Raw genomic sequence first — 12,837 nt, forward strand, 5'->3', positions numbered from 1 at the left:
GGCAGTTAGCAAGCAAGGTACAAGAAAGTATCGGGAATGCGAGGCCTCTTTGAATGCATGGGTTAGGCCTGGCCTTAACACTGGCTATGTACTATTTTAAAAGATGGGAAATAGGAAACCAAGAGCCTTGTCGTCCCTGGTGCCCTGTTCATAATGCACGCCCTTTGGCAAATGGCACCAGGGTAGAATGATGACAGCACATTTCTTCCCACGTTAAAGTGCACCAGGGAACTTTTAGTTCACACCTGCACGGTCTACGTGGACCAATTAGTGCTCAACACTTCAGTGCATTTTAGAAATCACACCGCCGTAGAGCACATTGCTGATTTGTGTAGACGTGCCCTTAGTCTCTTCTTTAATCTGGATTCCCACCACTCCCCTGGCAAAGCAGGGTAGTATTTGCATACAAATATACCATAGTCATGTTAGACTGGAAATTGATTTGCAAGATACTAATATTCTTTTCTTCATTAGTAAGTTTCTTTATTAGGAATGGAATAAAATTGTAAAGGGCTGGCTCCACAACCAGCAGGACTCTGTGGACGCAACAATTTACAGATCTGGCCTTACACTTTTATTCTAAAAAAAGGGAAATTAAATATTTTTATTTAAAACAAAAATCCCAAAACACAAACCCCCAATTCACAAGGAAAAGACGGTGAAGTCCATTTTAAACTATGCTCATAATTTCACACACACACAAAAACCCCAAACCAAGAAATCCACCTTGCTCCTGGGCCTCTCGGTGTTTCTGATAAGATGTGAAAGAAAGATAATTTCATGTATTTAATTAAAAATGGAAAGCAAGCATCTCAGTGATGAGCTGATAAGAAACGTGGACAGAGAGCTGTTTAAATGACATGGGAAGCAGCTGCTCAGAGAAGGACTTGCCGAGAGCTGCCAAGCCACAGCCTGGACTTGGCAAAGGAGGAGAGCCTGCTAATTAGCAGGTTCTCGCTAACTCTCTCCTAAATAAAGGCAGTGAAAGCAAACTGACCTCACTACAGCAGGTTGTTTCTATGCGTAAGAACTGTGGCCAGGCAGGGAGAGACAAGGAGACTTTAGGAGGGTTACGATGATACTTTCCCCCCTCCTTTTTAAAATGAAAACAACTGTTTGCTTGTCCCTAACAAATCTTCTCAGATTCAGAGAAAAGCAGAACCGACTTTGAAAATCCCAGCCCCGGTCTTGTGTGTGCTTATGTCGACCAAACTTCACCATGGAATCATTTGATGCTCACCTACTGCTAATTCCTCGTGGGGCTGATTGAACCGTCGGGACGGGAATGCACTTGACCCAGTCCCAACATTGCAAGAGTGGGGTTCAGCCAACCTGGACTTGCAAAGGGTTGGACAACTCCACAGCAGTGCATGAGGCCAACAGGCCAGGAAGAAACTTGCAATTCGGGGGTCAGTTCCAACTCCCACGGAACTCCAAGGGAGTCGTTTCATTGACTTCAACAGGAGCTGGATCAGTTTCCTAGATCCCATCCCTGGAGCTCAGGGAGAAGTCTATTGGAGGGCTCAGGTGTGGTGAACCTAATGGTAAGACTCTGAACTGCTTTGGGTGGGAATAAATAAGGCAAGAAAATAATTGACTTGTTATGTTTTTAACTAGAGCAACTACTTTTCTTGAAGAGGCGGAGGAACACTAGGATACACAGGAGCGCTCAGCGTCACAGGATCTAAACAACAACAACAACAACAACAGTAATCTTTCATAATTCTATAATTCCTTCCTTCTGAGGCTCTCACTTCACAAGCATTAATGAATCCAATGTCACCGAAAGGGAAACCGAGGCGCAAAGAGGTTAAGGACTTGCCTCCAGTCACACAGAGAGTCGCCAGGAATAGAATCCCAAACCCCTAAACCCTGTGGTTAAGCCATGAGCCCATCCTTCTGCAGCTGCAAACTGCTGTGGCTGAGAGCCTGACAATAGCTCTGGCTTTCTTAGCAAAGAGAAAAGCCAAAAAACCTAGCGGTCTTCAAAAATAATTCAATGCAAACCAGTATAATGAGCAGGAGAAAAAGACAAAAAGAACAGCCGGGAGTCGGTCTTTTAGAAACAATCTTTCCACCCCCACCCCTCTTTGTCAAAAAGAAGGATAACAATAGAATAGTTCAATATACGGATCTGGGTGATTAATTAGCTCTTTTTTCCTCAATTGGATGATGTAATCAATGATTCAAAAAACCCAACCAACCCAGCAGTTCTGATGGTTTCTCTCCTTTTTTTAAACACATCAAGAGCTATTCTGAGCACAATGAGAACCCCGTGGGCATGTGGGGGCCTAGTGAAATAATTGCCCGCCGCAGGTTGTTGAAAACGCAAGGCAACAAAGCACCTGAGCCATGTAATTACTCCTTATAACTGCAAACTGGGCCGTACGTTGTTGCACTCACATCAGATCTTCCTGGGACCGGCACAGTCATCCTTCTGCAGGCTCAGTGGTATAGGAGAACGCACCTCCCTCCCCAATCTTATTAAGAGACATCTCTGCAGCTGATCATCAAAATGAAACAGAAGAAGAAAGTGCTTGTTTTCGACTGACCTAGTATCCCTGTTGCTTCTAGGCCTCCAAACTGCTGCATGGCTGTGATGGCTTTTGCAAGCTCTTCCTGGGTCTGCAGTTGTCCTGTGACAGGGCCTGGAGGAGGCAGGTAGCCAAATTTAGTCAGCCAGTCCTGTAAAACAAGGAGAAGGGGGAAATAAAAGAAGATAGAATGACAGGGTCTGAAGGTCCCATCGGTTCCGCATGGAGAAGTCTTTCCCATTTACATGTCTACACCTGAGTTCCTCATTGAGCTTTGTGGTCCGTGTTAACAAATGAATGTGTCAGAATGGATCTGTATACATTACTTAAGTAATGGAATCCAGTGACCTTCATGCATTCCAATGTTGACATTTAATTTTCCCATCCGGCTGCAAGCTATCTTTGATCATGGCAACAGCAGTTATAAAACATGGGCCTATGCAGCTATCTTTTAGTCTCCCTTTGGACTGTTGGTTGTTAGCAGAGACCTGTTTGTGGGGAGACTTGCTGAGGATTAAGGGAGCTGAATAACAAAGAGCGAAATAGAACTCACCCGCTTTTCATCTCTACATAGTTCTGACTTTGGGGCAGGAGTTAGGTTCCCTGGGGTCCCACCCTCTCCTCTACAGTGTTTGGATGGTGCTGGAATTGGCAAGGTAGACCCATTCCTCTCCACATCCTCAGGGTAAAACTTCTGCCTGCCTGCCTACTCACCCTTCCTTTAGCAACAGGGCCTCAGTTACTCCACTGGGACTTGTGCCTTCTTGTTACTGACTTATTCTAGTCTTGGGCCCGAGACATCCCAGAAAACACTGCCTGATAACCAGGAAACCGGGGCTTTCTTACCATGAGGGCACTCAGGGAACATCTCAAGCCTAGGAAAGAGGTAGATTGAAAGTGGAGAGGCAGCAGTGGGACCTGGAACGGACAGTTCATCCAAGCAAGATATCTTGGGGGTTTGGGGAGTGGCAGGCTAGTGCCCCAAACACTGCAGATGCAGAGACGGCATGGCTCCAGTGATTGAAGATGGGCACAGGGGCCTTCATCTGCTCCCTGAAAATGTCTGCAGGTGGGGAGGTGCTAGGGAGCCACGGGTGGGGTGGAGACAGCCCAGTGTTTTTGGATTCGATGCACTTCACTTGGGTTTGCATTGTTTTGTTTCGAGTTTCGTGATGAGTTTTGGAACCTCAAATCACTAAAACCATGAAAAGCAAACCAGCCACTGCGGTTCACTGAGACTCAAGCAAACCAAAGCTGGTGAGTTCCACTGAAGAGAGATTAGAGGCTCACGTGGTTTTATATCTCATCTTCACCATCATCTGATTTAGGGTCCAACCCAACTCTCATTAAAGTCAATGGGAGTCTTTCCAGTGGCTTGAGTAGGAGTTGGATCAGGCTCCTTAATAGGAACCAGGTGGCAATTTATGAAATGATTACCAATTAGCTAAATTTCCAGGCAGCTCTCAGAGTAGCCGCAATCACCCAAGACCCCCAGCAGATGAGCCCAAAGTTTAAACAGAGGAAACTCAGGAAGACACAAAATTTCAACGGGCTTCCAGGGAAACATTCCTGTCACACACACTGAAAGAGCTTCTCTTCAACTCTCCTAATCAGCTGACAGGCAACATGAACAAGAATGTCACCAAAGTGAGATATGAGCAGCACAGTTTATAAACAGGGGGGAAGGCTAGCTCAGTGGTTTGAGCATTGGCCTGCTAAACCCAGGGTTGTGAGTTCAATCCTTGAGGGGGCCACTTAGGGATCTAGGGCAAAAAATCAGTACTTGGTCCTGCTAGTAAAGGCAGGGGGCTGGACTCAATGACCTTTCAGGGTTCCTTCCAGTTCTATGAGATAGGTATATCTCCATATATTATTTCTTCTGAGGCATCAAGAGCCACAGAATGGGAAACTGTTCAACAGATTTAGGCCAAAAATAATTTGACCCACACTAAAATGGCCATTTCCAGGAGACCAATGGCCTTTGTGTGTGTATATATACATATAAACTTAAAAAAAACCCTTTTAAAAATATAATATCCCATTGATAATGGCACAGGGAGCTTTCAAGTCTAGGCTACTTGTTCAACCCTTCTCCTGACCAGAAGTGGTTGGTTCTTTGGTCACCTATGCAAAATAAATTTGGGAGTTTTCGTACATTCCCGAGGGCCTGAGCCAAAGTCAGTGAAAAGTCCCCCATTGACTCCAATGGGCTTTGCGTCAGGCTCTTAATGAAGAACTTTCCATTACAGCTATAATTCCCCTGTTATTGGCAAGATCAGCAGAGAGACCAAGAACTGAATGGTCCATGAAAATTGTCTTTCCCCTCTCAGCCGCTACCTTTAGCGCAGGGTAAAGCCCACTGGCAGGGCGGCTGTGCATACTGTTCCTATTGGGAGGACAAAAAGAATACGTCAGAGTTGCCATTCCGGCATCTTGCAGGAACACTAAATGCTCTTAAAGAAAACCAAATATCTTCCATCTCATTGCCAAGAAATAACTAAAACCAAACCAAGAGCCACCAGTTTAGTGCCACATGCCAAGAAGCAATGAACGAGCCCTCTACTGCAAGCTTGTATGTAAAAACTCGATTCTCAAAGCTGTGCCGCATTCTTGCTATGAGAATTGCTGGTAATAACGGGGCACAGACTGAACAGTGTATAAATGAGTGGCAGCTACGCTGGCTCTTGCTGCACAGGAAAAAGTCAATCTTTGTTCAGTGGAGGAGAACGAAACCATTCAGAGTTGCCCATGATTTTCAGAGGACAGTCCTGATTTTTATTTATTTAAGAGGAACGGTGGATGGGTTTACGCCCACCTCTCTCCCCCCATGTTTAGCCACCTCTCTGCCAATGACCTCAGTGTATGTATTTAGAGTCAAGCACATATATTTTTTATAATCTAGAGTAGTATGGCCCATAAGAAACCTAACCACCACCTCTCTGCCCAGTGCCTGATCATCTCCAAGGCGGCCTTCCATTTACTCCCATTCTTGTCTCCAGTCAATGCAGAAGGAGCTGCAGAGAAGAACTTTATATTACTGCGAATACATGACTCCTGTGTTTTTTATCAGTATCAAAAGACATATTGATCTACCACGCCAATAAGAACTGACATTGATTTAGGCTTTTACCTTGGTCAATACACCATTAACTTATTTTGGTAAGATTAATGCTGTGAGTCAATTTCTGCTTATCACTGATGCTTGACTGCCCCGTTTCCCAACACCCTTCAAGGACAGAGAGTTCTCAAGCCCCTATTGATGCACTGGGTTAAGTGGGCTCACACTTACACAACTCCCTTGTAGGTTTTCTTATGCTTGCTATGAGAGCAAAATCAGCCATTTCTTTCAAAGAGCCAGGCCTCTGGTTCCTAGTCTCTCTCTGGCTAGTTAGTTGTCTCCTTGCCCTCGTACATGGTTGGCTCATTTTAGCGCGATTGCACAGTATTAGAATAGGGAAAATTGCTTATGCTGCTTTTTCACATTGTTTAAATGTAGCTCCCAGATTCAGTAACTCAACTGCTAGGAACATATTAGCTACCAAAGACCACAGTGAGAGAGACTTAACTCTTAGCCCATCTGCTGGGAAGTGTGGTCTGAAAGCCGGGCTGAATGCTGTCATCAGTGTTTCCTCCTGCTGCTTTATTTGTCCCTTTGCATCGGAAAAACATTGGTGACAGCAATTAGCTACACAAATTGCTCCTGAGAAATCGCCTGTGACATGGAGCCCAACGTCAGCCCGTCGACTGCCAGGGACCGTGGGGTTTAATTTGGTTTCCTCCACAGCCATGGAGACAGTATCATTTATCCTCTAGTTGTAGCAGAACCTTTTGTACACTGTAGACCTAACTAAATCAGCTTCCCTGTTGCCCTCCTGGAGAATGCACTGGAAGACAAAAGGCAAAGAAAAGGGCACAGAACTTTGTAGATGTGGGTGAAAGAGCTGGAGAAGGGGATCAGTCCAGGGGAAGCCTTCAGTGATTTAGCCATACCAATAACTGTACTTTATTCATCTTTTTAAAAAAGAGTATATCATCTTGCGCTTCAAAACATTTAGGACAATGGTGGGAGCTCTCTGCAGCTAAAAACGCCCTATTGCTGCTTTGCCTAAAGAGTGGCAGACCCACCAATGACTTTCTCAGGGCTTACTCACAATGCTCAATCTAGATTATTTCATTCTAGATTTAAGGACAATCCATGCTACTAGTTTTCCTGTCCCCAGCTGCTCTATACCAAGTATGGTGTGCAGCATCCTACAGTGATTCATGCTTGAGATGCCCTTGCCAAGGATGGATGCCACCATCTCTTCAAACAGAAGATGTAACTTCTCCCTCCCTCGCTGTTCTTAATTTGTCTAGGCTAGGGGAAGAGAAACTGGATTTGGAGAAAATGACAATTGAATAGAAGTGGGTGGGAAACTATTTTCCCTTCCTCAAAGATTTTTTGAGATTTGTCCTGAATTGGGACAAAAATTCAAAAGCTCAAAAATGTTTTCTAACCAACAAAACAAAACACACCTCCAAAAGAATAAGTTCGGGTCAAAACATTTCAATACTTTTGCAATGTTTTATTTTAATTTCGTTAGCTTATTTCAAAACAAAGAGTTGTCTCAAAGTGGAAAATTGGATTTTTTTCATGTCAAAAATGCCAAAACGGCATGTTCTGAAAACCTGAAGTTTTTATTCAAAAACATTTTCAAGTTGAGAACTTCACTGACACCAACTCTTTCCCACTAAAAGTTTCAGTTTCAACTAATTGACATCCTTTGATGAAAAAATATTTTCTTGAAAAATTCCCAACCAGCTCTGCAACTGACCCCACCATCTGCTCCAAGATGACACGAGAAGAGCATAACTAACACTTCACTGGCTAAGAGAGGAAGGTGGCTTTGTTATATAAAGATCTTGGGCTAGGACTCAGGAGATTTGGGTTCGGTTCCAAGCACTAGAAAAACTTCTCTGTGCGAGTGTGAGCAAATCATTTATGCTGTCTCTCTGTCTGTCTCATTTCTTTATCTGTAAAAGGGGCATAATTGCAATTCCTTGTCTTCCACGTTTTGTCTAGACTCTAAACTCTTCTGAGCAGTGACGGTCTCTTACTGTGTGTAAGTACAGCACCTAGCACAAGAGCCCCAGGTACTATAATGCCAATAATAAATAGTGCACCCCATTCATTTTCAAAGCTGTCACTACCCAGGGAGAATCTTTCCCCCTGGTTCCAAGAGTTTACATAGACAGACAAAAAGACGTTCGGGGGAACAAATGGAAAAGAATCCAGATGATCCAGCTTCATTGCTGATAAAAGATTTAAAGACTCTGCCACTGTTTTCAAGCTTGGAAAAGAAAAGAAAAGAAAAGAAAAGAAAAGAAAAGAAAAGAAAAGAAAAGAAACAAGTGCCTGTGTGGCACTGTGTAATGTCAAAAGACGTTTTCGCTCAGCCGAACCCTAACTTCTATTGTGGTTGATAAACACAGCTGTGGGCCCCTGGCTGTTCGGTGCTGAGCAGACGACTGGCATGGAGACTTCCCTTCAAAATGGAGGCATTGTGTTTATTGATGAAACATTGTACTGGCTCCCTAGCCATCCCCAGGATGGAGCCGGGAATCACATTCCACCCAGCAGGGGAACTGCTGGAGCAAGGCTGGGTCTAAGGCGGGGAGGCAGGATATCAAAACATTTTAAATCCTTGAGACAGGGGATTAAGATTCCAGGCAGGAGAGAGGACGGGTCTTATATTAACCAGTAGAAAAAGAAATGGTGGAGATCAATGGGAATTATTTGTTTTTTAGAGTAGAGCCCAGGGCCCCCGACTGAGGGTATGTCTGTACTGCATTGTGTGTTGGGAGGGGTGTGCGTTTGCAGCTGGTACAGACATCATCAAGCTAGCTTTTGCTCAGGTCCTGGTAGCAGTGAAGCCGCAGCCACGTGGCCTTCAGCCCTGACTAGCTGCCTGAGTGATTACCCACTGTTCTAGGCGGCCTTGCTGCAGCCTGTGCTGAAGGGAGTGCTACCAGGGCTTCACTGCTACTAGTACCTGTGCTGGCTAGATTAAAGCTAGCACAGGTATGCCTCCCTGAGCTGCAATCATTGCAGCATAGGCATCCCCTGAGACCGAGGGTCTGTTGTGCAAGGTGCTGTACATACATAGAGAGAGAGACCGTTGTAAAATCTTAAGAGCAACTATCTAAACAATCCCAATCTGTTTTCTGATTGATCCCAGCTACCCAGCCAGCTGTCACTGCCACAATGCGATCACCCTCACTCTGCTCAGTTATTACTGTCTCCGGGAGCAAGGACAAAATATGCTTCCCTCAAATTGGGAAATATGGGATTAATTGGGAAAGAGGTGAAGGGTACATTATAAACAATGAGGAGCAGGGGTGAGAGAGGCTACATTATATTTAAAAATTTATTTGACAGCAGACCTTTAATTAAGATGGAATTAAGGCAGAACCCTTATTTTAATTCCTCCTCTGTGTTTTTCAGCCTTCGCTTATTTATAGGTGAACGTTTCCCCATCCTCTGCAGAGCACAGAACTTCATTAGAATCAGGATTTAGTTTTTGGTTTAGAAGTGTCATCTTTTATACCAGTTCCTGCTGGGATACAGTTTAATAAAGCACTTCTATGGCAATAGGTTCAGTATGTTTTTTGAGGGTGGAGGAAAATGCTATAATTTTTAACTGGCTTGATTTAATGTATTCTTCCCCTACATATCCTGCTGTGGTTGGTGACCAATACATTACTGAAAGATGTTTTAAAGCAACCGCAGTTTAAAATGCAGGGTTTTTTGGAAAGGTGACTCACTATATTAACAATGTGACTATGGTTACTCCACAGATCCCTGGGTGCATCCAGGATGTTCCCAGGGTCTGAACCACTCATTTTACTAACTAAAAATAAGCTTTCATTACTTTTTATTTCTGTTGGTTCGGCAGAATCAGCACAGATGTTGGAGAGTCAGATGGAGCAGAGCCTGGTTTATGCTTATCAACAAAGCTCCAACTGCAGGAATTTTTTTTTCAATGTACAAGGCAGGAAAACACCCTGCTTGACTCTCAGATCCTTTTACTTGTAAACTGATTTGATCTGGAAGGACAGACAATATTATTATATGTTTAGCATAGGAGCCCCAGTCATGGAGCAGGACCCCATTGTGCCAGGGCATGTGCAACCAGAGAACAAAAAGACGATCCCAGTAAACATGAAACTTCACAATGCCCTTGGTAGAGTCAATGTCCAGGTTAGAACTGCACTTCCATTTCTTGTATACTTTAGTTTTATTTTTACCTTCTGCTCTGCAGCACAATTAGATGCTTCATTTTGAAACAGATGTAAAGATTATTATTGTTTTATGGATGATTTCATCCATAACAGCCCCCAAAAAGGTTTTGCTCGGTTTTGTGATTGATCCTTGAGGGTCAGAGGGTGGCCATTACAATCCAGCGTAACCAGAAAAGTAAACAAAAAAATCTCCTTCCCCCACCCCAAGGTTCCTCTGCATCATGAATCCGACCTTCTCTCCGTTCTGTCTCCTAAGCAGCCTCTTGTAGGATGATGATTACAATAACGCCAAGAGGACTTGACCAAAGTCAGGGTCCCATTGTGCTTGGTGCTCTAGAAACACATGGTAAAAGCCAACCTCTGACCTGAGGAGCTTACAGTCCATGTAAACTGATGAGAAGTATTATTATCCTCATTGCATAGGTAGGGACTTAATTCAGGGAGAAGGAAATTAGCCAATATCAGACAGGACATTTGCAACAGAACAAAGGTTGCCTGAGTACTACTCCAGTGTCTTAAGCACAAGACCCTTGCCCTCTACCGTGTATAGTTCTTCCCCTGAGCACAGCTGCGGGGTGGGAAGGGAAGAAGCGGACACTCCCTTGAATTTAAGTCCTTGCACATTAAGGACCAAGTAATGCTCCTACCCTTTGTCACATTGTGTTTAAAAGCTCTCGGGAGAGATTATCTGCAGCTTGAGTTGGACACGGGATTGTTTTTTCACTTCCTGTCCTAAGCTTTTACATGTGACTACAGTGCAGTTGCTAAACAGTTGCCAACTTCCACCGCAGAAGTAGGTTCTTTTCAAGATGAAGGTGTGTGAAATGATGCTTGTACATATGCTGCCTGCAAAGCACTTGGGGAAACCCTCTGAACAATACACATTACACATCAGCTGTGTCTGCACTTACAGCAGCATAGACTACAGGCACTACCCCGGTAGCTACACACTGCAGTGAAAAGCCTTGGCAGGTGGGGAGGCAGTGAAGAAAGGTTCTGGAACAGCCAGTCTTTCACTGCAGCAGGGAAGCGGCAGGACTCTACCCTGCTAGAAATAGCCATGTAGAGGTGAGGGTGTCAAGGGTCAGAATGCCAGGAAGTCAGGGTCAGGCACCAAGTTGCAGGCGGCTGACAGATAACAGGGTCAGAGTGGAGCCAGGTCAGGACACCAGAAAGTCAGGGATGGGCACCAGGTGATAGACAGCAATTGAATAGCAAAGTCAAAGACAAACCAGGGGCGGAAGCCAGCGTCTAAGGTCTACAGCAAGCAGGGTCTGGAGCAGAAGCAGGCAGGCAGTCCATGTTGCTGCTCAGACACCACCCCATGCTAGCTCCCAGTTTAAATACTAGTATCAGCCAATCAGTGGGCTGTGAGAGCCGCCACTCAGGCCCTGGTGGGCGGTACTTCCTGCTGAACCTAGCTTTAAAGGAGTCTTCCAGTGGTGATGTGGAAGCACCAGCAGCCCATGGTCCCAGGTGCTAGCCTTGCAGGCCCTTTCTTGGACATGTAGAAAGCTGTGTAGGGGGTTCAGGCCTGGCAGACACTATTCACCTAAGCCACGTCTACACTGCTATTTATACCCATGCTAGCTGGGCATGCAGTGTCTGTACTCTGCATGCTGCCATACGTGCTGAGGTACCCATAGATAATATGCCTGTGTATTTATACTTACCTTTACAATCTTGCGTGATAAATCACTCTTTGGGGGATCATACGGATATTTTCACTCATCCTGCTTTGAGACGAGACATGTTTTACGGCTCAACGCTTCATTTTGTGAATATTTTATGAAAAGCTCTACCAAACAGCACCTCTAATAAATTATTGCATGAATCACTGAAACATTAACCAAGCTACCTGTTGTTTTGATTCATTTAAAGGGGATACCATCAAGGCTGTTAGAACAAATCCCCAAATTTAGCTTTGGCTCATTGGTGTGTACAGACTGCTGCTGTGCGTGCTGACTCAGCTCCTTGTATGCATATGTAGGAAGGAACAAGACATATATAAGTATTCCACTCCCTGGAAAAGGCTGCCTTTCACTCGTATCACATGCACATGATCACAGAGGCTTTGCTTTTGTAAGGAGTACCAAGGAGTACAGGACTTTTTAAAAATACCTTTGTGACTGGAACACCCAGGTACTCCCATACCTCCATCATATTTATAAGAAATTTTTGCTTGCTGGGATAGAATGAAAAACAGAACTCACTTTCAAGACAGGAAACAATCATACAATCCACACCAGCATCTTAAAGTACAACCCAGCAGCCTGCCCCAGTGCAACACAAACAAAACTCCGTCTCGACTAGCAGATATCTATGACCAATCCCAATCTCAGTTCCCATTATTTATTAATAGCATTCCTAGGATGCTCATTCCCAGAATTATTTATTTATTTGCTTTGACAATGCTCCTGAAAGCCAGATATCCAAAGCTTCTTAAAACCTGCCAGTGCTGATACCTTGAACAGGTAGCTTATTCTAGCATCTGTAAACACCAAAGCATTAAATGGATGCTACTAAAATCAAAAGAACATCAGGATGTGAAGAACATCTGGCAACACAGCAGTTTGTGTCTGCTTGATGTATTTGCTCTTCTCTGCAACAGTTAAGCAGTTAATAAAAGTCTCCTTTGATGCATTGCAGTTATGGTGCTATTTCTATGTGTATATAATATATATGTCATTCAATAAAGCTTTGAAACATAACCTTCCCTTTCTGCCTTCCTCCAAACGAGGAAAAGAAACAAACAACAGGTAGCACTTTAGGACTCTCCAATCTCCTTAACTCTGCCCCCTCTTTTTAGAGCCGGATGAAATTTTTCAGATAAAAATGCAGATTCAAGTCAGCCAAAACACTGATTTGTGTCAAATTCATCAAATTGTTCCAGTTGGAAAAAAACTTAGGAAAAAAATCTGAAAAAATGGGTTTCATTTCAACATTTCCCAAACCAAATGCTTTGATTTATTGATCCCAAAAGACATTTTGTTTCAAATTTTACTTCAATTTTACTTAAAAA

At 44.0% G+C, this 12,837-nt stretch overlaps 1 protein-coding gene across 1 annotated transcript in view; it reads right to left on the minus strand.

The window, feature by feature from the left end:
• MMP17 (matrix metallopeptidase 17) overlaps positions 1 to 12,837 on the minus strand; it is a 110,274-nt gene that overhangs the window by 30,603 nt on the left and 66,834 nt on the right. The window contains exon 2 of the mRNA XM_065417884.1: positions 2,553 to 2,685. Coding sequence (XP_065273956.1) covers positions 2,553 to 2,685 — 133 coding nt within the window. The remainder of the gene's footprint in view (positions 1 to 2,552; positions 2,686 to 12,837) is intronic.

The sequence above is a fragment of the Emys orbicularis genome, chromosome 16 (genome assembly GCF_028017835.1).
Source record: "Emys orbicularis isolate rEmyOrb1 chromosome 16, rEmyOrb1.hap1, whole genome shotgun sequence".
NCBI classification, from domain to species: domain Eukaryota; kingdom Metazoa; phylum Chordata; order Testudines; family Emydidae; genus Emys; species Emys orbicularis.